General features: G+C 39.5%; 3 protein-coding genes across 3 annotated transcripts in view; 1 reads left to right on the plus strand and 2 right to left on the minus strand.

Annotated features, from left to right (window-relative positions):
* Positions 1-726: 726 nt before the first annotated feature.
* LOC126396019 (tripartite motif-containing protein 16-like) lies at positions 727-3,060 on the minus strand. The gene is made up of 2 exons (XM_050053838.1): positions 2,332-3,060; positions 727-2,285 (listed from the first exon to the last, which is right to left on the minus strand). The coding sequence occupies exons 1-2, from the start codon at positions 3,028-3,030 to the stop codon at positions 1,296-1,298; spliced, it is 1,689 nt and encodes a 562-aa protein (XP_049909795.1). The 5' UTR covers positions 3,031-3,060; the 3' UTR covers positions 727-1,295.
* A 930-nt stretch (positions 3,061-3,990) lies between these two features.
* On the minus strand, positions 3,991-11,625 carry txnl1 (thioredoxin-like 1). Its single transcript, XM_050053893.1, has 8 exons — positions 11,352-11,625; positions 9,406-9,502; positions 7,654-7,827; positions 6,153-6,275; positions 5,772-5,841; positions 5,438-5,610; positions 4,338-4,442; positions 3,991-4,254 (listed from the first exon to the last, which is right to left on the minus strand). The coding sequence occupies exons 1-8, from the start codon at positions 11,447-11,449 to the stop codon at positions 4,225-4,227; spliced, it is 870 nt and encodes a 289-aa protein (XP_049909850.1). The 5' UTR covers positions 11,450-11,625; the 3' UTR covers positions 3,991-4,224.
* Positions 11,626-15,699: 4,074 nt separating this feature from the next.
* Positions 15,700-27,330, plus strand: part of atp8b1 (ATPase phospholipid transporting 8B1) — a 49,222-nt gene continuing 37,591 nt past the window's right edge. The window contains exon 1 of the mRNA XM_050052840.1: positions 15,700-15,897. The gene's annotated coding sequence lies outside the window, so the exon portion shown is untranslated. The remainder of the gene's footprint in view (positions 15,898-27,330) is intronic.

The raw sequence follows: 27,330 nt of genomic DNA on the forward strand, positions 1-27,330 counted from the left end.
TGGCACGGGACGCTTGCTTATACAACTCATCAATAGCAATTTTGAATGATCCATTATGGATCTCATAGTAATCCCAAGATATTTTAAACAATGAACAACCTCTAAATTTTTTTCCTTTGCAAACAAACCTAAATTTGCTAGCATCAACTTTTCTAGATCCAAATACTGTTTTGGGTAAATACCACAGTCATACTTTGAAGTGGAAAGTATGTACTCCCTCACTGTGTTTATAAATATTTGACACCTACTTTTGGTCGCTTGTATATATGGAAAAATTGAATAGTAAAGCCAAAAAAACTGAGATATGCATCGTCGTGATAAATGTTCTCACTATTTTGAGATATTAACTCATCATATTGAGATTCTAACTCTTGTTTTGAAAACATTTCTCATTATTTTGAGAGAGTTTCTTATTATTTTAAGATACTAAGTCGTATTTCGAATAACTTGCTAACTATGATAGGCTCTCGTTTTCATTCCACTGCCGCAAATGAGCTTTTTCCATATTGAGACAAAGCTGTTAATACATAACATTAAAAAAATGTGATGCAAAACTAGAAAAAATCCAACACAAATTAAGAAATAAAACTGATCATGTTGAATATGTATGCAATACTGTAAACAGCGTTTTTCATTCAGTGATGTTTAAAGGTATTTGGGAAGGGAAGGGCGTCAGTGTGAAAATATTAATTAAGTCAGAAAAGGCTTTGATATCTATTTAATGTTTGATTTATTGATTTATTAAAATGCTGTGATAAAGACGAGGCGTATAGTGCTGCAACAACACAAACATACATCCAACAGAAGAACATTACAGACTACACAACAAGTTAGAAGCTCAATAATCACAACAAATTTGTCACAACATGTTTGTTCAGAGAAATATTTGGGTTCAGTTATTGATTGCCAAAGACATGATTTTAAATCCCTTACTACTACCCTGTCCTCCAAATATCAAAGTTCTCCTACACTTTTTAACTAAATTACAGAAAGCAAAACATAAAGTTACTGATTGTTATCTCACTATATTGATTTAAGAATAAGAAATACACAAAACCCTTAACCCTTTTAGCTTTATTCCTCACACAATATTCAAGTTATCTATTTGTCTTTTTTTTATGTTCATTTTTTAACACTTTAGTTTTTTTGCGATTGCTTATTTATTATACAAATATTTCACAAAGAACTCACTTGTCTTAACAAGCAGTGATAACCACCTCGGCTGAAAAGAGAAAGAGCGCCACAAACAGAAACTCTAATAAGATGCCATGTGTGGCGTCTTGTCTCTGTGGGTTTTAGTCTTCTGTGTTTAAAGCTTCACAGATTTCAGCGTAGGATCCACTATTATACAGACCAAATCCAGGACAGAGAGGCTGAGTGAATGTGGTCTGGACTCTGTAGAGGAGAGTCATGGTGGAGTCAGAGGCGCTGTAGAAACACAGAGTGCCTGCCCCATGATCCAGATACACTCCTACTCTGGAGGAATGAGGAGCTGAGATGGGAGTGATGATGTTTTTATGTCTGAATTCATAACCGTTGCAAAAACACTCCAAGGCCCAAGACTTGTCATTGTGTCCAAATATACTGTCTCTTCCTGTTCTGCTAATAGTCTTGTATGCAACTGCTACAAAAATGCCACTCCCTTTCCACTTCACCTCCCAGTAACAACGCCCAGTCAGGCTTTCTCTACACAAAACCTGAGGCCAGTCAGAGAAACTGTCTGGGTGACACCAATAGCTGTAATTGTTTTTAGAATATGTTGCCTTTAGGCCACGTCTAATATCCACCTTGTTCGCGTCTGCTGTGTTTTCATTCAGTCTGATTTGACATGAATATTTGAGGAATTCAGCTCTGGTCTTGGGCTCTGCCTGTGCCAGTAAAACATCTTCAGACCCTGTCAGTGATATCTTGGTCCACTCCTCACTAAGAATGTCCTGTAGTTTATCTCTGACCCCTGACACAGCTGCAGTCATATCCTCAGTGTACCTCAGAGGACGGATCTTGACTCCGGATGAATCTGTAGCTTCACTAAGTCGTGACAGCAAAATGTAATTGTGCAAAAACTGGATGTGGTCCTCTGCGTGTGAGAGCTGCCCCAGTTCAGCGTCTTTCCTCTTCAGATCAGCGATCTCCTGCTCCAATTTCTCCTGAAGCTCGTTGGCGAGAGTCACCCCGGATTTCTGACGAGATCTGATCTGCTGCTTCGCGTCTGTGAAGACCTTCTCGCTGTCCTCCACAGCTTTATCAGCAGAGCGATTGATAGCCTCCACCTCCTGCTGAAGCACCTTCACATCTTTCTCTCTGTTCTGGATTCTCTGCCTGCTGAAGCACCTTCACATCTTTCTCTCTGTTCTGGATTCTCTGCTGGATCTTTTGTCGAGTCGCTCCGAGCTCTTTCTGCTTCTCAGTCATTTCTGCTGCAGCTGAGACTGTGTCATGGCCTTTATGTTCATCCATGGAGCACAGATAACAGATACACTGCTGATCAGTGCGGCAGAAAATCTTCATCACCTCATTGTGACGAGTACAGACGTTCTCCTGAAGCTTCTTGGAGGGGTCCACCAGCTTGTGTTTTTCAAAGGCAGGGGATTCATGGTGAGGCTGGAGGTGCTGCTCACAGTACGAGACCAGACACTGCAGACAGGACTTGACAGCTTTCAGCTTCCTCCCAGTGCAGACATCACAGGCCACATCTTCAGGTTCAGCGTAGCAGTGATCAGCAGGAGCAGCTTGGAGTCCTGTCTTCTTCAGTTCCTCCACTAAATCTGCTAACACTGTGTTTCTCCCCAGAGCAGGCCTCGGTCCAAAGGTCTGTCTGCACTGAGGGCAGCTGTGGATTTCTTTCTGATCCTCTTCATCCCAGTAGTTTTTAATACAGCTCATACAGTAGCTGTGTCCACAGGGAATAGTCACCGGATCGCTCATACAGTAGCTGTGTCCACAGGGAATAGTCACCGGATCCTTCAGTAGATCCAGACAGATCGAACAGGAGAGTTTTTCCTGATCCAGCTGAATTCCTCGCTGTGCCATTTCACCTCGAAGAGACAGTGAGAGTGAAAAACTCTTGCAGGTCACAGCAAGCTGGTTACACCCATCTGTACACTGGCAGATCTCTGGTGGGTGGAGGAGGTAGGAGATGTGTACTGACAGGACCGGCTGTGTTTGGGAGCAGGAAGAAGAGGGAGGGACGATTTGAATTTTATTTATTCCAGGAAGAGGAGGCACCTTGTTATTTTGATATATATGACATATTGATCTCGATGGCAGTCAGGAGCCATGTATCACCTTTGTTCCACTGGAGCGCATCCTAGAGGGCAAACCATAGCCTTTTCTCCACTAGAAGGGCACCATACAGGGTCCTGCATCATATTTTCTCCAGTGGTGAGCACCCTTGAGGGCAATTCATCATATTTTCTCCAGCAGAAAAGCATCCTACAGGGCCCTACATCAACTTTGCTCCACTGGAGGGTCACCCTACAAAGCAAATCACTGCATTTTCTCCACTAGAAGGCCACCCCACAGCACAATTCATATTTTCTCTACTAATAGGCCATCCTACAGGGCCCTGCATCACCTTTACTCCGATCGAAGGGCACCCTAGGGGGCACTCAGGGTTGGAAATGAGCACCAGCTGGTAAAATAAACAAGTGGCTGAAATAATATAATTCAGAGTTTGTGTTGTGGTGCACTTAATGGACTTCTGTTGCTTTAATATGCATTATAGTATTTTGTTTTACTGTGTAAACAATATATATCCGGTTGTACATCGACAAGTCACTCAAATGCTGTCCAGGAAGCCAAGAAAAAGTGCAAACACGTGCTTATAGAAAAATAAACTTGTATTAGTCTTATCACTGACACTGTGACCCTTCTTATGACTATTATTACAGATGTTCATACTGCATCCACACATTAGTACAGTCTGTATTACCATACTACTCCTCCTCCTCCACCTACAGGAGTTCCCACAGAAAGCAGACACAACGCACATCCCTTTGAAAAAGGATTGTGTTTTATTTACAGTGACTTTCATCAGAATTACAATACAAATGATTTATAGACTGAGTCTCCACAGAGGAGGTCAACTGGAGGCTGTGTGTGTGTCTGAATGTGTGTGTCTGTGTGTGACAGCAGAGTGTGGCAACTTTGGCAGAGGGGAAAGTCCTTGGATGTATCTGCAGCCTCCTCTTCCTCTTTTTCTAATCCTCCCCGTGGTTCTCCTGCTCAGTGACTCTCTCCTTTCTTTCCCGTAACCTGCATGGCGACAAAATAAAAGTGATGAGTCATAAAACAAACCTTTAAGTGAATGAATCAAGGTTGCTGTAACTGGTCCGTACCCTCTTGAAGTCGCTCATGTTGGTGGCCTGTACTGGAGTGCCTATGAATGTAAGGTAGTTGATTTTTGTCGTCTCCTCGTCTCCTTGGTTTGACTTGACGAACAACTGGTGAGGAAAAGAGACACACACACCATCACAAAAACACGCTGAGCCGGATAAACCTGCGAGGTTTTGTAACCAGTAGATGGCACAGCTGGAATCATGTCAGTCCTGCACTGGGTTGGGTACCTGACGGGTAACACCATTTCCCTCAGTGGAAACAAAGCTTTAATTTACTTTAATTTCACAGATAAGAAACAATAAATTGTGAAGACAATAAAGCCTCCATAAAAATAGCATTTTAAGTCTTGTGTGTGATTTATACTGGCTTCATATGAGCAGAGGAAATCTCTGCTAGCTGCTAGGCTAATTTATACAATGTAAAATGTCATAGGCTTGTGCTAATAACGTTAGCATGTTGTATTTGTTTGGAAAACGTGTTTAGCATAAGACAGTTGTTTTGTCAGTGAACCTTGTGAGCTGTAATGGAGCTGAATTTTGTAACGTTACCTTTGTTAAATGTTGCTGTTGTCCCTGGCTTCATATGAGAACAGAAAAAGTCTGCTAGCTGCTAGGCTAATTTATAAAATGTAAAATGCCATAGGCTTGTGCTAATAACGTTAGCATGTTGTATTTAGGGGGAAAATGTGTCCAGATAAAGACAAGTGTTTGTCTGTGAATGCTGCAAGTTATAGTGAAGCTGATTTGTGTACTTGTGTTTGAAACTGTCTCTATTAAGACATGTTTAATGTGTGTTTAATGTGTGTTTTGAATCAACTAAACTTTACAGCACTTCACAGAAACCTCCGTCACCGACTAGTGTTTTGGAGGTGTAACTGCAGAGTGACTCAGACACACCACCGCACAAGTATAAATGCTCACAACGGCGTAGGCCACGTGCGTAGGCTACAGTGTTTCTTTTGCACATTTTTTTAATGATGACGACTGGGTGCCTCTATGTCAGTGTATGATTAGCCTTATTAAAATGCATTAGGAAACACATATCAAATTCAATTTGACATTTTGTCTCGTGTTTCAGCAGTACTGTTGGTGTCACTCACCGTAACACTCTGTACATTCTGAAACTTGACGTAGCGCAGAGGAATCAAACCGTCGTCTTTGTAGTCCTCTTCTGACAGCTCCAAAACCTGAGTGGCTTCACTCCGCTCGGCGTCGTCAAAACCCATCGACCGGGGGAGATTGATGAACACCTTCATCACCTTAGGGGCTTGGGCTGAAGGAAAAGTGAGAGGAGGGAGGAAGCAGTGGGAGACAAAGGGAAGGGAAGAATAAGATGTTAGTTATCAGGGAAAATTATTTTGATTGCAATACCTCCAGTTAATAGATTCAGATAAATTTAATTTTATTAAGTGTAGCAGCATAAAAAAACCTCACCAAAGTCTGAGGACAGTAGCTTCATAGAGAAGAGCTTCACAGGCTGGTTGAAGGCCATAGTTATCAGCAACTAGACGAGATTAACAGACAGCAATATATCAGGAAAATGACCTTCAAATTCAACTTATCAGACAGGTAAACTGAAGAATAAACTACCACAGAGTACGGAGGGGGCTGAATATTTTCAAACCTTCTGAAAACAAAACACTCGAGCTATAATGTAACGAATCTGTTTAGCAATGTGTTTATCTGCCTTGACAGCTGATTTTGTTTACTCTGAGTTCTGGAGTAAATCGTTCTGTGTTAAAAATGGGGTGCATAAATGAAACTGCTAGGACTGCCAAGAGGACACAGGGACAGGTCAGAGTTAACAGCTCGTACCTGTTCATCACAGTCGGACTCCATGTAGGTGGAGTCTTTGATTAAGCAGTTATCGAAGCCACAGTCGTCGCTCTCGTTGAGGCACTCGCAGCCGGCTTTGTTGACAAACGGCATGAGGTCCATCTGAAAAACGAAACAAACACGACTGAAATAACTCCTGGGTCTACCCCTGCCTTTGTTTAACACTCATATTTATACATGTCATTCATATATTAAAACATGTCTTTTTGAGACAACTGGCTGATTCACATTCTGTCAGGTTCACACAGGAACTGTTCATACTAATTACTTTCTTCTGTTTCCAAACACATGACTCACACTGTGAGTTTTCTGGTTTTCCCTGTCAGATATATTTTATAAGGCCTTTACTTACCAGGGGCGTGACAAATGGCAGAGTGTGCGCCCCATATAGGCCCTTTGCAGTAGCTCAGATTCCATTCCTTTGTTGCATCTCATTCCCCCTCTTTCCCCCAACCTCCTTTCTATCGTCAGCTATACTATCACTAAAAGGGACAGGCGATAGGCAGGACTATGGACGTGACAGGTGCGACATTTAGACCGGTTATGCAGGCATTGGGAGATTTAAAAAGTAGCTGATAGCAGTTAGCAGCAACTTGGAGAAGAACAGTGGCCGAAACTGTCTGCAAATTGGGAAAACTATGAGGTCAAGGAGCTCCTTACCCTCCGAGCAGAGGACGAGATCAGCCGCCACATAAACGGGACGGTAAGTGATTGTTATTGCCATGTTATGCCATTGTTATTGTTTACAAAGCGCTGCCAATGAGTATGTTATATGTCACAATAGAGGCTGACGTGGTTGTGTTACATGTCATGCCCGTCACGCCTTTTTTGGCACGGGCACGTAACCTGTAAAGACAGATACTTGTTTGCAGTCTCTGTCACAATCGATGGGATATTTAAAAATAGCGGGTTTGTGCACTCTTGTTGAGCAAGAGTGACGGTTTTCTCTTGAACATTCAGCAGACTACAGAGTTTCTAGCTACACCTTTTATTATTGGATCAGCGTGCTACTGTGGGTACCTCAACAGAGGGGTGATGAAAAATGGGACAGAATGGAGGTGTGTTATTGGTACCATTAACAACTTCTGAGAAGTTTGCCGACACGGAGCCTCTGTGTCGTGACGTTACGTCTGTTCTGCACAACACGAGTGGCTGATGCCTTTAATTGCTGCGCAAAAAATCAACCTTGTTGCAGAAGAAATTAGTCTGCTTTTTTGCCATGTGATATTTGCAGTCTATGTGAAAGTGGATATGAGGAAAAACAACAGTTTAAAATAAAAACATATCTACTGATGGGCAAATTAATCACACGAGAAAAAGAAAACACCCCTGGTGTGTAAAGGCCGTTATTTGCTACACGGCTGAAGAGGGTCATGTCTGGATTGCGACAAAATGGCTTCTTCTTCACGTCAAATCCTGCACACATACAACCAAAATCCTTCAGTAGAGAGGTGCCAGTAATTTAACATCGTCAACTCACGTATCCCTTTGGAATGTCCGAGTCCTCGCTGTTTCCCGGGTCGTTTTCCGTGTGCTGTTTGATCTTCTCCTCCAGACCTGCAGCATCCACCCCCTGATACTGGTCCACCCGAACCCGGTTCCTGAAGAACAAGAACGTCGGTGTGGCTGTGATGTTGTTGGCTGCTGCTGTTGCCTGGGAAGAGGAGAGAGGGTTGGTTGCATCATCCAAACCTGGTCTAAACTAAACTCTTTAGTCACCTGTGTCTACCTTACATTTCTGTTACAGCATGAGAATCATGTTTAGTTGCTTTGACTCAGTCTACAACACTCGCAAAGACATTGTTTTATTAGCTCTTTGTTTTAACTACTGCTTTTCTAATGTAGGACGAGGCTGTTTAGCAGAGTGAAGGCTCTGTGAATACAGCTTGTGCTCATATCTTCACTCTGCCCTCATCCTGTGAGGTTTAAAGTTTATATCTTAAATTTAGCAATTTAATTTAGTTTTCTTCGCATAAATGCATAAGATGACGAGATAAAGGCCGACTGCACATCTTAAAAAAAGAGACATCTTACACCCCTTAGAATAAAGAAGGTCTTTTGATTCCCCCATGGTGCTTTGGCGACCCCTAGTGGGGGTCTGTACCCACTGGTTGGGAACCACTACTTCAGAAACTCTTCTTCCTCCAGAGACACTGACTTGTTTTGGGGGGGAAGTTTGGTCCACTAGTTACTTTAGTCAGTATAATGTAATACAATATAATGAGATGACTGGTACCAAGACACATGTATATGTGTCTCTGACACACAAAACAGTGACTAACTTTTCAATGACAGCTTTTCTTTTTGATGCTTCCGTAACAATTTGTCTTGATTAAATTAAGTGAGTTAAGTTTGTCAGGTTGATTTTTTTCTTTTGGTTGATTAAATTCTTTCATTTAATATCGCCTCAACACTAAAAGAAATTTAAAAACCAGGCCTGTCATTGGTCTAAATGAGTCAACACAAGTTTATGACCTGACTTTAGCTCTGGTCTCACTCTGCTCGGATAATTATAAAACCATAACATAATGCTACAGCTGGGTTTTCACAGGAAATTGATTCAACACCTGAAGATATTCTGATACCATTTTTCTCTTTCTGATACCGATTTTAATACCTGAACTTGCGCATTGGCTGATACCAAGAACCAACTCGATACCACTGCGTGAATGAACACCACAGAACTTTCTTTTATTATCTAATTTGACTGTCTGTCAAAAAAATCTTGGGAATAAATAAAGATTCTTTAAAAAAAAAGGCAGCCACAATTTAGTAGCAAGCACCACTAATGCTAACCCTCCAGACTAAAGCCGTGCATACTGTACACGTTGCCTTTAACTGGTGGGACTTTCCAGGGTAATATGTTGCCAAATCGTTACACTGTTTACTGGAAATCAATTCTTCTTCGCTGCTCTGATTCAGCAGTTGCCAGTGGCTGCACAGCGCCACCTGCTGTGTAGGCTACTCATTTAGAGCGGTGAAGAAGAATTGATTTCCAGGATAACTGCCATTTTATCCAGGTGTTAAACTACTTTAAAGTTACTAGATTAGGTGGTATTGGACCAGTGCATAGACTCACTCGATCCAGCAGTTTAGGCAGTATCGGAGACATTTCCCATACTGGTATTGGTATCAGAACAACTCTATCAACAACCATTGCTCTTCTGAAATCATTCCCGCAGCTCTGACTCTGGGATGAAAATGTTTAGTGAATGATTTATGTCAGACTCACCTGACAGACATGTACATCTACTTCGAGGAAGACGACCTGTGGGTACTTGTTACTCAACATGTTGAAAGCTGGAGCTATTCTGACACAGGGTGAACACCTGAGGAGGCAGAGGAGAGTGGGTGAGGGATCTGCTCTGGTCCTTCAAGTGCTGCTGAAACATTTACTCAGTGATTCAACGAGTCACTTAACGTTAAAGAAAATGGCAACAGTTAATCATCAATGAACAGTATAAAGTAAAAAGCAAAACTTTAGCTGCTACCAGCCTCTCAAATCTGATATATATGACAGTAATCTGAATCAGTTGGGGTCTGCACTCTTGGTATAATATACTGTTAATAAACATACTGAATCTGAAGATCTACATTATATACCATTGATCATTTTAGTACCTAATAAACTCCAATACTCTGTGCTACAAAAAGTTGTGGTTATAGCTGAGCAGATGTGGGATTTTCAAGGCACCATACATCATCTGATAGTGATTTTTGCTTCTTATTGGCTGACATATTCACCAAAACATTACATTTGCGAAACAGCTACTATGAACTCCGACGACATTTTGGTTCAACGTAGCATTCATGTTTCATATTTCAAAACTTCCCAAGAGCGACTGTTGTACTTCCTAATTGTTAATAAACACATACAGCAGCTACAGGAGGCACTGTTTGGTATTTATGGCAGGGTGGGGCATGTCAAATAATCTTTTAAGCACTGGGTAGGGTATTGTGTTTTTTGTTTTGGCTTATGGAAGAGACATACAGCTTTAAATGGTTGTATTTTATATTCCTTTTAAGATTTAAAAGGTACGTTTTCCGGACAGTCCTTGAACACATTATTTTATGAGGAGGATTTGCATTTTGGTTAAGAAATCAGCTCATTGTTTTTGTAATAACTCTCACTGTTGTGCTGTTTGCTCATTGCATTGGCTCCAATACTACCTACATATGGTGCGTATTAGGGATGCATAATATTGGATTTTTTGCCAGATACACAACAACTTATTTGACCGATTACAGATATTGATATACCCATTTTTTCTATTTTTTTTTTTATCATCAAGCCTCCTCCGTAGTGGAATTAACATCATATTGCGCATGCATACTTTTATCGTGACGGCCCACCAGCAGATGGAGACATGAAATACAACACATATATATATAATAGTTCATTTTGAAAGCCAATATCAGCCGATACCAATGACGTCTTTAAAAAAAATATGGTCAGTTATGGTGGAGAGAGGGTCATGCACTTTCCACCAGTCACTCAGGAAAAAGATTTGTAGCTTTGGGGAAGGTCAAGATTTAAAATAAAAGGTAAAAGCTAAGCCACAGAACACACACCCCTCTCTTCTGATAGATTAAGAACAGTCCCTAAGATTTTGCTAGTGCTTTACATGATTCAACCTTTTCAATGCAGACATTTTTATTAAACATCCATACCAGTTAACCAGTGCTATAAAATAAGATCTTGGAAATGCTTGATTTCTCTCATAAATCCCTCAAAGGGTTTAACTTCTTAATATTATCCTTAAACTGTTATTGATCTGTTATCATTTCAATTACAAGATTAAAACCTTGTTGTAAGTAGAAACGACGTGTGTACACATGTAGTTACACAGCCAAGGAGTAGAATAGAATATGGGTTGTTGTTTTAACACTTTTGTTGGCTTTAATGTTGATGTTTTTCTTCCACAAACCTTACGACCCCTCAGCTGCTAACTTACTGTAATACTGCTATGTCATTGTAGGCAATACAGCTAGCTAGCTAACGCCTGCTAACATGCTAACATACAGTTAGCTTTCCTATCAATGGAAGCTAAACCTTTTAGATAACGTAGCTCGTGTCAGCTTCCCCAAAATAATAAACAACGAGCTCTGAATGTTTCACAGTCTTATGTTGAAAGCAGGAAAGAAAAGCGCAAAGACCGGCTAGCCGCTCGGCCTTACCCAGCCATTGTAAACTTCACCACGGCGAGCCTGGAGCCGGCGGCCGCTAGCTCCGGCTGGAAGTCCGGGTCGCTCCCGATCACTTTAACACCGACCATGGTACCGTCTGCGGCTGCGGTGTGAGCTGGTCCCCCGGGCGATGTTCAGGACACGAAACTGGGCAACCTAATAAATAGAAAGTGTTGTGTTTTTAGCTTTCTGTCAGTGTGTTAGCTAACTAGCTGCTCTCTGAGCCACACTAAAGGTACAGTGAGTTAGTCCCGGATGCGGACTCCTGATTGGTCAATAGACAACAGGAAAGGCGGGGCTTTTCCTTTTTCTTCTTCTTTGAGTTTAATGGCGGTTGACAAACCAGCTTTCAGGCGCATTACCGCCACCAGAGGAATGGAGTGGGAGCAGTAAATTGGCAGGAAACAAAACGAAACAAAATAAACAGATAAATAAATAAATAATGCAATCTATTAATACATGTTTGACCGTTTCCAGTTTGTTACAGTGTGGTCATAGTCTTCAGGGTGTCTACAGGTATCAGACAGCTAAGTGTAAGACCCGTTCAAGACACCCTTTAACCAAATTTAGGACACTTTTTTTTTAACAAATCATGTTTTACTTATTGAAGCATTGCAGGTAAGTAGTATATATGTGGTCCAGTGCAAAGATAAGTGTTATGCAGTGAGTTAAGTCAGTCGACATTTTGCCGACAGGTAAGTAAGTATGAAGTATTTAGTAAAATGACAGTATTATAGCTTTTAATGATTTGTAACATTAGAAATGTGGACTTTTACACACAAAGGCTTCACTTATTTTCACAAAAATAAATTAAATAATGGATAAATGAAATTAGATTAAATGTTTGTTGCAGGTAAGACCCCACAAATTCATATTTAAGACTATTTAATGACTTTTAAGGCCTTATTGTTGTAACACTGAGTTCAAGACAGACTTTTTAGGGGCTTTTACAGAGTTTCATTTAATCCTGTGTGTCCTATCCTCGGATGGGGTCATGACCATCTCTTCCCTTGCGCTCCCACTCCGTTATCTACCAACACCTACATGTTTTTGAATACTGTAGCAATGTCTTCCTGTGTCACTTAAGTCCCAATATTCCTGCCAGGTGTTGTGCATACAGTCCTTTATGGTAGTTAATGGTACTTACATGTTAATTAACAAGTCATTGTTTTGCCTATATGTCTACTTTCTCATTGGAACCCAAACAAAGGAGGCATCCACTCCTGCAATGTGCTCTGAGCAGCACATGTTGAATATCATACATAATATCCAGTCTGCATGATGACTTTCTTTACGTAATGCTCAAAAGCACTGACAAGCTATCAGAGGTGATTATGGCACTGGGTTGGTTATTTTCTTCCACCCACTGTAATGTAGGCTGTGCTGGAGCCTATCCCAGCTGACACTGGGTGAGAGGCAGGGTTCACCCTGGACAGGTCACCAGACTATCACAGGGCTGACACATAGAGACAGACAACCATTCACACTCACATTCACACCTACGGCCAATTGAGAGTCACCAATTAACCTGCAAAACATCATTAGAAACAACATTAGAAATCAGTTTTAACACAAGGTTTCACTCATGCAGGTGTATGATGTTTCACTGTGGTATTTGTTGAGCAGGTTTATCTGTAGGTGGCACTGCTGCTCAACAAAGGAATCAGACTCGGTCAGAAGTGCCCAAACTTGTTGTTTGCAGGTAACACAAATGAAACGGCACAAGCAGGATGTAAACAGTCTCATGACTGTCTGAAAGAAAAGAGCAGAGAGCTGGGAGGGTCTGAGTTAACCTCATCCAGACTGTAGATCACTTCTGTAAGAACGATGCTCACAGAAAGTGGCAGTGAAATAAACAAATCAACCCTGAAGTCGGCCATAATCTTGTTTTATTTTTATTTTTGTTTTTAATTTTGTTTTATTTTTTTATTTTACCTTATTTTATTTTATTCTAATTCATTTTATTTTGTTTTAGTTTATTTTAATTCATTTTGTTTTATTTTATCTTATCTTATTTTATTTCATTTTATTCTAATTCATTTTATTTTGCTTTATTTTATTTAAATTCATTTTGTTTTGTTTTAATTCATTTTATTTTGTTTTATTTCATGTTATTTTAATCATCATTTTGTTTTATTTTATCTTATCTTATTTTATTTCATTTTATTTTATATAAATTTATTTTATTTTATTTTAATTCATTTTGTTTTATTTTATTTTATGATATATTATTTTATTTTATTCTAATTCATTTTATTTTGCTTTATTTTATTTAAATTCATTTTGTTTTGTTTTAATTCATTTTATTTTGTTTTATTTCATGTTATTTTAATTCATTTTATTTTATTCTATTCTTCTATTCCTTCCATACCTCATTAAATTCCTCTGTTTTATTGTTGTCCTCAGACAATGTCTTTTCTATGGTCAAATAATATCTCAAATTAATTTTTTTTGTGTGTCTGTTTTGCAACTCACCTTGCTGTTGGAAAATGCTGTACAAATAAACTGGCCACAGCAGTTCCTCATATAGACAAAGATTATTTTTCACTACTACTACTTGTGACAAGCGTCACTTAAAAAGCTTAAGAACATTGGCAGATTAAGGGACAATGGGCCCCTGGGCACCCCACCGCCTCTCCTACACAGGAGCAAGACACACAGAGTTTGTGGTTTTGCCTGTTTTTGATTGTTTTGTCTTTTTGCAGTTTGTTTGCATCTCTCTGTAGTCATTTTGTGTCTGTTTGTGGTTGTTCTGTGTCTCTTTGAGGTTGTCTTCTGTGTGTTTTTTGGTTGTTTAGTGTCACTTTGTGGTTGTTCTGTCCGTTTAATTAGTTATTTTGTGTCTTTTTGCAGTTTCTTTGCATCTCTTTATAGCCTTTGTGTGTGTCTTTGTGGTTGTTTTGTGTCTGTAGACATTTTGTGTCTCCTCCAAGTCATCTTGTGTTGTCTGTTTTAGTAGTTATTTTGTGTCTCTTTGCAGTTCCTTTGCATCTCTTTCTAGTCTTTTTGTGTCTCCTTGCGGTCATGTTGAGTCTTTACCTGGCTGGTACATGTTAACAGTAACTTGAGTGACATTTTGCAGGTGAAGGTCAGGGGGACCACTGACACTTCAGGCCCCTGAGTCTGTGCCTGTTTGGCCCGTTCAGCAATCCATCCATGCTCAAGAATACTTGGATCATCTCTTATTATCATCTCTCTAATTATTCGTTATGCCTTAATAATGTGTTATGGTACTTTTTTATTTTGAAAGATTATTTTGGGGGCTGTTTGCCATTAATGACAGGACAGCTTGGAACATGAAGGGGGGAGCGAGAAACCCATGAGACACATGAGGTGCCTGCTCCACCCACTGTGCCACAGAGCACCCTGATTATGTTTCTCTCTAAGATAAAGTAAATATTCACAAACAAATATTCATTAAAATTTCCAGATTTTATCATAAATGTGCTTTCATATTATTTGGTAAAAATATGAACAATAAATGTGGGATATATTGGATTTTTGAAAAGCTCAAATTCTACATCTTTAAATTGTTTCCATATTTGAAATTATTTTAATCTAGAATTTAAAACCTGGGTCTTCAAAAGAGTGTCTGTGACTTCTAGAGACTCCTAAGAGTTAGTTTTTTTTTCTTTTCAAAAAATTAAAACACACATTTACATGAATCCAAGATATTATTAGCAAATATAAATTGGCCTTAAAAAAACAACCCTACTTTAATATAATTTTCAAATTGTATTTTAATGTAATGGCTTGGTATGCACCATTAAAGGGTATGTTCATGGCACTTAAGCCCCCTGGTTTAAGGTGAAGCAAGGCAGCTGTATCTGTACAGCACAGTTCATACACACGGGGAATACAAAGTGCTTTACAGAGCAATAAAATATAAAACATAATAAAAGATACAGAAAAAAGTAAAGAGAAAAAGATATAAAACATCAAATTAATTACTATTAAATGACTTACAATTAAAAAAAAATCACCATTAAAAAAAGCAAAAGTGCAGAGGAGGGGTGCAAAGACAAAAATATCATTTAAAATGATTTAAAAATGAGTTTTAAACTAAGTTAAAAGTTTTCTACTGTGTCTTCACTTTCATGTCAAACCCAACAACTGTTCTCAAATTATTAAAAAGTCACAAATATTCAAATAAATAATATAAAAAAAAGACTGTCATGGACCACGTGGTTTAATTAAGAATCCAATTACACACCTTTACCTGTGCGTCACGTGACCCGCACATCTCCTCCTCCTCCTCTTCCTCTGCAGCCTCCCTGAATGCCACGCGTTGTTTTTAACCTCCTATTTATTGTTGTTTTAAGCGTCTGACGTGTCGGACCGGTCCGGCAGGTTTGCGCGGGGCCGAGCAGCAGCAGCAGGTGAGGCTGTGAGCGGGGGAAAAGGGCGGGGAGCCGCCGCCGCTGGAGCTGTGCACAAGCAGGAAGAAGAGGGAGAACATGGTGCGGTGACAAAACGCCCAGACACACACTGAGAAACTGGATTCAGCTTTTTGTACAAATCTGCGGAGGAACACGGAGTAAGTCCAGATACATGTGTACATCTACCTGTGTGTGTTCTGCTGTGTGGGTTTAGACTTGATAGTGTTTAAATACACGGAGAGCAGGTGAGAGTCTCACCTGGGCGGCTGCTGCTCACCTTTACCTCTCCTCACAGCCTCTGCTGTTTGGAGCATAACTTGTGTTAGGCGCTGAAATATGAGCTCAAACGTTCACTTTGGAGCTCATATTGGAGTTGGTAATTTTACCCTCATTAGTACCTGGGCTCTGGCTTGGAAAGGTGTTTCTTATACTGCTATCGAGAACCATTTTGTCTCAGTTTACTATGTGTTGTCCATTCCTGCAGCCTTGTTACTTTAACAGCAGTAGCTACAAACTACATCCTCCAAACTCACCATAGAGTTCAATTAACACCTCTCTCTCAGTGAAATTTCCTTGTGGTAGTTTTTCTTGTAGTTGTAGTGGTTGTGAAATCAGTTTCTAAACATCATATCTAAGCCCTGTCTTTGCCCTGTGCAGCTGTAAAGAGCAACAACCTGTTTATTGGTTTTGATCTTTCATTTATGACTGATAATGTTAAAAATATTACTATAATCTTTATTTGTGTGGCGTGTTTCGAGACAGAGTTACAAAGTGCTTTACATCTCGATAATTCAAACAGACAAGACGTGAAATAAAAGACAGTTTAAATGAACTCAAGTAAAATCAGGAAAGACTCTAAGATAAAAGTGTGCTGTAAGAAGGGACTTAACAGAGATCACTGTCTCGGCTGACCTGATTTCCTCAGGCAGATTGTTCCAGAGCCCCGAGGCCCTGACAGCAAACACTCTGTCCCCTGTAGTGTCAGCCTCTGGAACAGACAAGAGACCTCAAAGTACGTCCTAGTGTGTACGGCACTAAGAGGTCAGAGATACAGCTGGGAGAGAGACTATGTGATCTGGGTGTGAAGGTGTGTAAACTTGTCTGTGCATCTTTAAAAGTTCAAAATGCATCGTATTTTTGAAAATACTTCTAAGATGATAAAAACATGATTGCACAGGCTTTGTGACTCAAAACTTTAATTACAGTCAAACCAGACTCAAAGATTTCCTGCAGCAGGTTTGATGTTATCCAACAGGGCACAGCTGAAAATTTGTTTCTGGCTTCACAGATAAACACACACTTAAAAACATCTTCTGCCACAGGCTGGGACACCTGAGATAGAAATAATGGATAAATGATAAGTGGACCAAATGAAAGTGATTTAATATATATTGACAAATAATGCATGTCTCAAATAGACGCTGGCAGTGATGGAGGAAGTATTCAGTTCCTTTACTGGAAGTAAGTACTCACGCTATACTGTGAGAATAGTAATAAAAGTCAAAGTCCTGCATTGAAAATGTCAGGAAAACATACTTAAAGTATTAAAAGTAAAAGTACCTCAATGCAAAAAATGAAAAAATAAAATAAAATAAAAATAATAAAATAAAATAAATTAATTTATAAAAAATGAATAAATAGATAAAAATAAAAAATGTATAATAATAATAATAAATAAGTAAACACACCAAAAAAACCCTCAAAATTATTTGAAAAAAAAAGAAGATGACTTAATTGTTTGTCAATATAGTTGCCAGTTAACACTTAAAAATGTCCTCCACCATGGGCTGGGATACATTAGATAAAAATAATAAATAAATAATAAGTGGACCAAAGGGTTGGCATGAAAGTGATTAATATATGTTGACAATTAATGCATGTCGTAAATAGACGCTGGGATGGGGGAAGTATTCACTTCCTTTACTAAGTAAAAATACTCAAGCTATACTGTGAAAATTAAAGTCTTGCATTGAAAATGTCAGGAAAATGTACTTAAAGTATTAAAAGTAAAAGTACCTCAATGCACAAAATAAAGAAATAAAAGAAAAGAAAAATAATAACAAATAAGTTAATTTATAAAAAAAGAATAAATAAATAAAAATAAAAAATGTATACAAATAAATAATAATAAATAAATAAGTAAATAAATAAATAAAAACTACACACCAAAAACCCCTCAAAATTATTTGAAAAAAAGAAGAAGATGACTTAATTGTTTATCAAAATAGTTGCCAACTAACACTTAAAAATGTCCTCTGCCGTGGGCTGGATACTCAGATAAAAATAATAAATAAATAATAAGTGGACCAAAGGGTTGGCATGAAAGTGATTAATATATGTTGACAATCAATACATGATGGAGGAAGTATAATTTATAATGTCAGGAAAGTGTACTTTAAGTATTAAAAGTAAAACTAAAAGTACCTTGATGCAAAAATAAATAAATAAAATAATAAAAAATGAATTAATCAATAAAAAATGAATAAATAAATAGAAATAAAAAAATGTATTGAAATAAATAATAATAATAAATAAGTAAATAAATAAATAAATAAAAACAACACCAAAAAAACCTCAAAATTATTTTTAAAAAAAAAAAAGATAATGACTTAATTGTTTATCAAAATAATTGCCAATTAATTTTCTGTAAATTTGTTAAGTGATTAATTAAATAATAATTTCAGTCGTACTTGTGTAAACTGTTGGTACTTTAATTTATAACAAAACGTCATATTTTATAAACTCTTCTCAAGGTTTTTAATGCATAAATCTTAATTCCCAAAGTAACTAGTAACTAAAGCGTTCAGATAAACATAGTGTCATGAAAAGAAAAAACTCAGTTACAGTACAAGTACCTCAAATATACTTAAGTACAGAAGTTGTGTAAATGTATTTAGTTATATTTTACCACTGGATGCTAAATGCTAAAATAAATGCTAAAATATTAACAATGAATTTAATAGACATCGCAAAAAGCAGCTTTTTATGGCAAACGTGCAGCGTACATAAAGGAATGCACTCAAAATTTTTTCCTCAACAATTTCTCAATCAGCCCCCCCTCAAAAAAAACAAACAACTGGCAGTTTTGACAGTATTTTATTTATACAAAGCTTTCTGTGACGACTTGTGTTTACACAACCTGTAGCATGTCAGAGCTTTACCTTCTTTTGTTAGAGGCACTTAGGGACTGTCCTTTACTTATCAGATCAGAGGGGGGTGGCTGGGGTGTGACTTTTTTGTTTGTTTGTTTGTTTGTTTGTTTGCGTGTGTGTTTTGACCCTCCCACAAAGCTACATTTTGTTTTTTCCGTGAGCCTCCTTGATTGACTGGCGGAAAATGCATGACCCTCCCTCCACCAGAAATTAGTCAGTAGATTTTAAAACTCACCTTTTGATGTTTGAAAGTTAAAAGTTGAAGATGAAATCCAGTTTTTCGCTCTTGTCGTGCGTCTTAATTAGTTTGTGCCAAGAGTTTATTTTGGGCCACATTTTAAATGAGACCAAGACTGAAATAATTTTGACGACATATCACTATTTTAAGCTCAGATTTAGTCATGTTTTTTTTCTGACGGAAGCGTTCGGCGCACATGATGTGTCCAAGGACCGTTAGAAATTTGAAAATCCAACAATAAATTCTGTTTTTATAGATCCAGGTTACGATAAATGCAAAATAAAACCATTTAAATTTGTATGACTCTCTTCTAAAACCAAAATAGACCACATAAGTCCTTCCCAGGTGCTAAAAAACATATTTGACACGCCTCCCCTTTTTCCACCTCTCCCTCCCCTCTCATAAATAACAAACAGTCCCTTACTTCTCGGTAAATTATACCGCAATTATTTTTTGACAGATATTGTTTTGGATGCAAGTCACGATTTTGGAAATGGTAATTATTGCATTTTATTTTCACTCCAAAAAATGTAAAGATAATGATATGACCTTTGCTGGGGTCACTTATTACTGGGATATGCTTTGTAGGCTGGGGCGTCCCTGCAGCACCACAATGCTTCATTTATGTTGTGAGGCGTTTTATCTTTATCAAAAAATTGCTGTGATTTGGACATTGCACTCAGCCATATTGCAGTTTCAGTAATAATTAGATTAAATGTGCAGCGCTAAAATAAGGTGTTGAAACACATTGTTTAGGTATCAGTGTTCATTTCTGGTATCTTATCAGCACTAGTGTTGACAATGTTGTAAGGATACCCAACCCCACAGTGCTGCTTCTGGCTCCATTGCTCCGCTGCATGATCAAGAGTCTTACCCATGATGACTCAGGGAAACATAATTTGTTTGCATTGTTTTGAAAGGGAGGATAACGTTGTTTTAGATCACCTACTTGTTTACTTTGTAGACAAACTTTGCCTCAGTTTTTCATTCCACATCTGTGTGTATGGACGTACGGAGCCCCAGAAGGGACATGGAGGGAAATATTTAAGATGAGAAGAATAAAAAGGACCTTTTAACCATGGGCGGATTATAGGCCCGTTTCCACTGAAGAAGTTCCTGGTACTATTTGGGGGGCAGGAACTACCACAGGAACGTCCTCTCGCTCGGCCCTCTCAGCCGCCGTGTCTCCACTGAGAGAGCGGAGTCGGAGGAAGGTTCCTGTAAAGTTACCGGGCTCTGGATGTGACGTAATCGTTGCGCGACCATTTTGACCGGGGTGACGTAGGGGCGTAGTTAGCTGTTAGCCGTTAGCGGTGTCTGTAATAACTCCGTGAACGGTCCATCTCCTTGTGGTCTTTTTGAGGTAAATTTGTGTATCTCTGTAGTCATTTTGTTTCCTCGTGGTTGTTCTATGTCTTTTTCTGATCATTTGTGTCTGTTTGAGGCAATTTTGTGTCTCTTTTTTGGGACGTTTTGCGTCTCTTTGTGGTGGTTTAATGTCAATTTGCGATTGTTTTGCCCATTATTGTAGTCATTTTGTCTCTGCTGTTCCTTTGCATCTCTTTATGGTCACTGCAGTCGTTTGTGTCTGTTTGAGGTAATTTGTGTCTTTTTTGGGTCTCTTTGTGGTTATTTTATGGGTATTTGTGGTTAATTTGTGACTCTTTGAGGTAATTAGTGTCCTTTTTGGACGTTTTGTGTCTCCTTGCAGTTCCTTTGCATCTTTTTAAGCTCATTTTGTGTCTCTTTGTGGTTGGTCTTTGTCTCTTTGTAGTAGTTCAGGTCTCATTGAGGTAATTTTGTTTCTCCTTGTGGTTGTTTTGTGTCTCTCTGTAGTCTCTTTATGGTCTGTTTGTGTCTCTTTCTTATGATTTTGAGTCTTTTCCTGGTCAGTATTTGTTATTTTAAATTACATTTCTCATATATGTTTATACATTATGGCCTTTTTGTGGTTGTTTTTTGTAGTTGTTTTGGTCTTACTGAGGTAATTTTGTGTCTCCTAGTTAGGGTTGGGACTCGTTAGGATTTTAACGATTCCGATTCCTTACTGATTCCTCTTACCGATTCCTCTTACCGATTCCTACATTATATTCATTATACTTGCTATACTTAAACAAGTATATAATAAACACAAATGCAATCATACAAATACAAAAACTTTATTCTAACTGTTGCACAGTACAATTAGATGAAAATACACATTTGTGTGTGGTGTGTATTTCAGATTTAGAGCTTGTATCATCTCCCTGAGAATATATAACAACAAAAAGTGATTCTCTGATTTCTACAGTAACACTATTACCTCAAATTAACCACAGCAATGTAATAAAAAATACTTAAATGCATTCATGCTTGGGCACTGTTATTTACGTGACAACACGTGAACATAACACACACAGACACACATTGGCTGTTTGTTTCTACCGCTCCCCTCGCTGGAAGTCTCGGACCTCCTGCCGCCCGCCTCCGCCTTGATTAAACACTGAAAATTAAATAAGTGGGAGACAGGTTTTTCCTATTTTATCTTATTTTGTTATATTTCTCCCTCTCCTCTCGCTGGAAGTGTCGGACCTCCTTTCCTCCCGTCTCAAACACGGAGGTCTCCCTCTCCTCTGAGCACCCACGGCGCACGCCCGGCCTGTTAAATAGCCTGTAACCACTGTGTGACACAAACTCAGTGCTTTAGTAATTAAATAATGTCGGGCTCGGTTCGGGTTCGGACAGAAATATGCGGCCTGTGCCGCGCTCTAATGGAAATGCATGTGACGTTTTGTTTTTTTTACAATCTAGGAACCGTTTGCAGGAACCGTTACGCCAAATATGATGGAACCGGTTCCGGAACCGGAACTTTGGACCCGGTTCCAAAAAAGAACCGGATCCGGATCCCAACCCTACTCCTAGTGGTTATTTTATATCGCTTTGTGGTAATTTTGTGTGTCTTTGTGGTTGTTTTGCTTGTTTTTTGTAGTTATTTTGTGTCTCTTTGCAGCTCCTTTGCATCTCTTTCTGCTCATTTTATTCTCTTTGTGGTTGTTGCTCATCATTTTGTAGTTATTTGGGTCTCCTTGAGGTAATTTAGTGTCTCTTTTGAGGTAATTTTGTGTCTCCTTGAGGTTGTTTAGTGTCGCTTTGTGGTTGTTTTGTCTGGTTTTGTAGGTATATTGTGTCTTTTTGCAATTTCTTTATGTTTTTGTGTGTTTCCTTGTAGTCATTTTGAGTCTTTCCTGGTCGGTACTTTTCATTCGAGTGACATTTTGCAAGTGATGGCCCAGGGGCCCCTTTACACTTTGGGCCCCTGGGCCTGTGCCCAGTAGCTGATTCAGTAGTCCATTCATGCTGCTGTGGTGTTCTCCTCTGCATGTTGCATCTCGTCCACTGCTGTGAGTTTAGACCCCTCTGAAGTGAAGCGTTTGTTCAAACTACAAACCTCTTCCAGACACCTCTTGGTGCAGTGTCACTTTACCATGTTTCAACATAAACGTGACTGAAAACAGAAGCCTGTAAGACCTTCAGGTGGGTTGTGAAACACGCCCACGTAGTCTCAGTTGTAGCTGGTGTTGTGCCTGAACACAGCGACAGTGTCCAAGTGTCCAACCAGCCCGGGTGTTTTTCCATAAACAACCAGCGACGCTCTCCTCCTGCAGCTGAAGCCTGAATCCTTTGATTAGGGAAATGTTTGTCTCCTTATGGAAATTGTGGACCTTGGCACCAGTGACTGAGGATTTGAATTGTGACTTGAGAGGCAAATGGATTGAAGGTTTAGCTGAGGTGAAGGCGTCATGGCTTCTCTACACAGGAGGTTGAAGTACCCCACTGGATCTGTTTGATGGTTGCTGTTGGTGTGTCAGGTTGTGTTGTCCTTACGACTGTAGAGCAGATGTGAACATCCATACCAAGGCTTTTGTAGGGCTGTGCATTGGTACTCGATACCTTTTTAGGGTTCTTGAGTCCAACCAACAGTCCAGAACCCGAAGACTCTTCATTTACTTTCAGTGATCAAAATAGTTGGCAATTCATTTTCCTTTGATCGACTAATTGCTGGTGCTCTAGAGTAAGGCACGAGGTCCAATATCAAAACATTGATTCATAGCATTACCAGTGATTTAAAAAAAAAAACCTTAGGCACCTTTAATCCAGCCACCTCTGTCAGAACTGTTTTATAACCTGAGGCCTGAGCTCTGCTGAGGTTTCTGTCGTCACTCATAAGTGCTGGAAATACAACAGGCAAATTAGGAGTCAAGTAAATTTGAGTACAAGAGGATGGTGTTTGTTTGTGTGTGTGTGTGTTTTCTCTCTGTAAAAGTCCTTCATCATGATTTCTGCCGAGGTGAAACGTAAGGACTGTGGCTTCAGACTGAGATGTAAAAAGTTATGAATCTTGAACAACAGAGAGGAGTTGAACCTGGCAAGCAGTAGTGCCTTGCTGCCTTGCTGCCTTGCTCAGGGATTGTCTTTCTGTGAATTCATTATCTGGACTCCAGCTGTGAGTAAAATACTGAAGAATCTCAATTAAGACTCATTAACCTTCATTAGGCTGCGCTAACTGCCATTACACACACACACACACACACACACACACACACACACACACACACATACAGGACAGTGGACAGAATGTCAAGATGCTTTTGATGTATATTTGATAGTTTGGAAGCCATTATTGGATTCATTGACTTGGTTGGCATTGTTTGCTTCAACTTCCACAGCAGTGGACGAGATGTAGAGGGCAGAGCGGTGATCATCATCTGCGTGCTGCATTGCTGTTGACCGCCGTGTGCACCACCATGCAACACTGATTTTTCTTTCCATTATCAAGTTCTATGTGCCGAGCCATGCTTAGCCACGCCAGAGATGGACCATCTTTGGAGCAGGGCTAAAAGTGCGCAGACCACCTCCAAGCGGGTAGTGACGACAACTGAGCTGCTCACTGTATGAAGTGGCAGTCCAGCAGAGAACAGGAGTCGTTATTCTTTTTGTCTCCCACCTGTTTGTCACAGACATCACCTCAAACAGTTTCTCTCCAGGTGCTGCAGAAACCCGACTCTGAGCGATAGTTCTTGCCGGCCGGCGCTCAGTCACACACAAATACTTGACATTCTCCTCTGCTGTAGCCCCGACTCCTGTCACATTAGGAACTCATCCTAGGAAACCAAACGTAAAATGTCTTTCACTTTACTCTAACGTACCAACTTTGGCAACCATCCATGATCACTGCAGGAAGGATCTGCCAGAGAGGCTTTGTTTTCTGTTCCTTCCCTCAGTTTGTGAGCAGGAGATACTGTCTCACAGATTCAATGAAAAATTCAGCCACAGACCAAGAAACAAATGATCAGGTTTGGTTGATCCCAAACCAATGTGGCTGTTTTATATTTTTATACTCAGTTTTCTGGTCATTAGAAACAAAGAAATCTCTGGTTCAACACATCTGTCCATGTAGGATATGAGCTTCTCCCTTGAAACTTTATTCGTGACATTTTCTGATTGTTTTTCATTTTATTTTGTTTTCTCATTTAACAGGAATTTTCTTGTATACAGGAAATTTCCAAGGAGTTTTTATCCTTGCAAAGATCTCCTCTCGTGTCCTGGGAAAAGTGCCTCTGGGAACAAGTGATTTTTGGCATGTGTGTGCTTGTGTGCCTTTGTGTTCACAAACTGAAGACGATACAAATGACTACATGAGGCTCTCTGAACCTCATATTATGCAGCTGTCATAGGTTATTCAAAGCATAATCCTTACGATTTTGATACTATTTTTTCTCCACATGAGCCGTTCAATATATTATACTAGTCCATACCCATTGAGTGCACAGTTGCCCACGTACAGTTTCACATGGTGTGTGTTTGGGATGCAGGTCATAGGAAATTGCCGATTAAATAGTCAACTGAACCCATTAAGAAGAGCAATGTATTCAGACAGAGTGTTTGTGAATTTGATAGTAGGGATGCACCGAAATGAAAATTTGTGGCCAAAGCCGAATAATATTAAACGCTTGGCCGAATACCGAATACCGAATATCGAATATCGTTGTTTAGTTTTTCATTAGTTTTNCAGCATCAATAAGTGATTAACATAGGGGGGTTCAAAATAAAATAACTAAATAAAATAAGAATCAACCAGCCACCCTCCTCCCCTGACAAGTCCCTTCATAAGTAAAGAACAGTCCCTAATGTGCGGTGAGGTTTGTGGGCCGTGAACGGCTCGTTTCTCCTCTGACACGTCACATACTTGTGTTCGGCTGGCTTGGCTGTTCAGGTACTTCTGGGCAGACCACACGCCAAGAAGAGGATATTATTGGAGCCAACTTCTCCGTTCAACCCACAACCGGTGGGATTCGCCTTTCGTTTCTGCTGCTGGTTGAAATCTGTAGGCTGCTCACACAGCGTGCTGAATGATTTAAGCCTATTTTGCTCGCTCAAAACTATTTTTAGTCGCAAATGCGAGTGCAGTGAGGGACGGATCGCCACACTGCCGACATTTTACTCCGCGCGTCACGGCATGCTGTTTGATTGCGTTATCAAAACACAGCGCTGTTATTCGGCCTTGCTTTTAACTTATTCCACCGAATACCGAATGTGTGTTTTTTTGCAATATTCGGCCGAATATATTCAGTTACCTAATATTCGGTGCATCCCTATTTGATAGTACAATTGCTTTATTGAAAGTGCAGTAGTACCATTGCCAATAGTAGGATAGTTAGTGGACCAATACTGTACATTAGTAGTTGAGGTAGCACGCTGGAAGGCAGATAGTTAAAGTGTTTATATGTTGTATTGACTTAAAAGTGGGGCGCACTGGTAGTTCACATGGGAAAGGTGCGGCTAGCCCTTGTTGCAGCGGTGAGGGTTGGAATCCGGCCTTCGTTCTATGCTGCATGTCTTCCTTGCTCTCTCCTATCCTTCCTTTTGTGCTTCACTGTCCTGTCAAATATAGGCACTTATTTTTAGTAAGTTTTCCAACTTTTGCCAAGAGGGAACTTTAGATATTGGTCCCTAGTTTATGTTCACCCAGTTTCATGCAGATCGCTCAAACTTCCTAGGAAGAGNTTGCATCCTCCCATGACCCTCTACCACTGTGCCAAATTTCACATGGATTGACCAAGTCAGTGAGGAGAAAAACGTGGAACAGGAAATATATTATATAGTAAGATTCAGTAATAACTTCTCTGCAGGTTTTATTGTTACTTCTCAGGACTGCTCGATCATGGCACAAATCATCATCGGGATTATATTTTGTCAATATGGATCATGATTAACACAATAACTCACTGACTTTGAAAACATCATTTTCAACATTGGATTTTCTTCAACTTTAAATCCAATTTATTTTTAGGTGGCTCATTGTAGGGCTGCCCCCCTGACTAAGAATTTTAGTGGACCAACAGTCCTCATCAGGGTCCATCAGTGGACTAGTCTCCTGCATGTTTCTGATATTAATGTAATGATTAAATGATATATTTTGGTGGTTTGAGTTGAAGGTGTGAGAAAGAATAGTATCAGTAACATTAATTTTAATTGGTCGACTATGAGGGGGAGCCCTACTTTATTTAATTTTATTTTTACAGCACTTTATTTAGCTTTATTGTAACAGTCGTTCATTTAGTAGTTTAGTGTTTCAGTAGTCCACAGCAGTTTAGAGTAGTTTCAAAATATCGAGATACACATCGTCTATCGCGATACAACCTGAAAATATTGCGATATTAACTATAGGCCGTATCGCCCAGCCCTATTTATTTATTCTTTTATAATCAATGGAAACCAAAATTGTAACTAACCCCCTTGGATTAGTTTCATTAGCCAGCAGGTTGGCTGATACGAGGAAAGCTGCCTTCACAGGTTGCAGGAAAGATGAATTGCAACAAGCGTCATCACAAATGTAAAATATTTAAAGAGCTTACAGACTTCTTGTCGTTACAGGACAAACAGAGCGTTAGAGCTGCATCATTAACAGCAGAAAGGAGTATCTACTCATCCACACTGTGTTTTCAGTGTGTTGGTCACAAGCAGAGTCTCCCCTTACGTTTAGTTTTTTTTAAAAGCCTCCTTCACCCTCCTCCCTCCTCTCAGGTTTCACTGTCGTCACTCAGGTATGCTCTCTTCTGTCCCACTCCGTGACTCCCTTCCCCTCCTCCCTGCTCTTTGTTGTTGCCATAGCAACACCCTGGCACAATACCAAGACACCAAAACCTGTTTTCTGAGAGGCA

Source organism: Epinephelus moara, chromosome 9 (genome assembly GCF_006386435.1).
Source record: "Epinephelus moara isolate mb chromosome 9, YSFRI_EMoa_1.0, whole genome shotgun sequence".
NCBI classification, from domain to species: domain Eukaryota; kingdom Metazoa; phylum Chordata; class Actinopteri; order Perciformes; family Serranidae; genus Epinephelus; species Epinephelus moara.

Bases quoted from the DNA above. Each gene is read 5' to 3' on its own strand.
- txnl1 (XM_050053893.1), bottom strand. From the start codon at position 11,449: ATGGTCGGTGTTAAAGTGATCGGGAGCGACCCGGACTTCCAGCCGGAG. The intron at 7,828-9,405 runs GTGAGTCTGACA...TCCTCTTCCCAG, and splicing joins TAGATGTACATGTCTGTCAG to GCAACAGCAGCAGCCAACAA. The intron at 6,276-7,653 runs GTGAGTTGACGA...TTCGTTTTTCAG, and splicing joins CGGACATTCCAAAGGGATAC to ATGGACCTCATGCCGTTTGT.
- LOC126396019 (XM_050053838.1), bottom strand. From the start codon at position 3,030: ATGGCACAGCGAGGAATTCAGCTGGATCAGGAAAAACTCTCCTGTTCG. The intron at 2,286-2,331 runs GTGCTTCAGCAG...AAAGATGTGAAG, and splicing joins ACAGAGAGAAAGATGTGAAG to GTGCTTCAGCAGGAGGTGGA.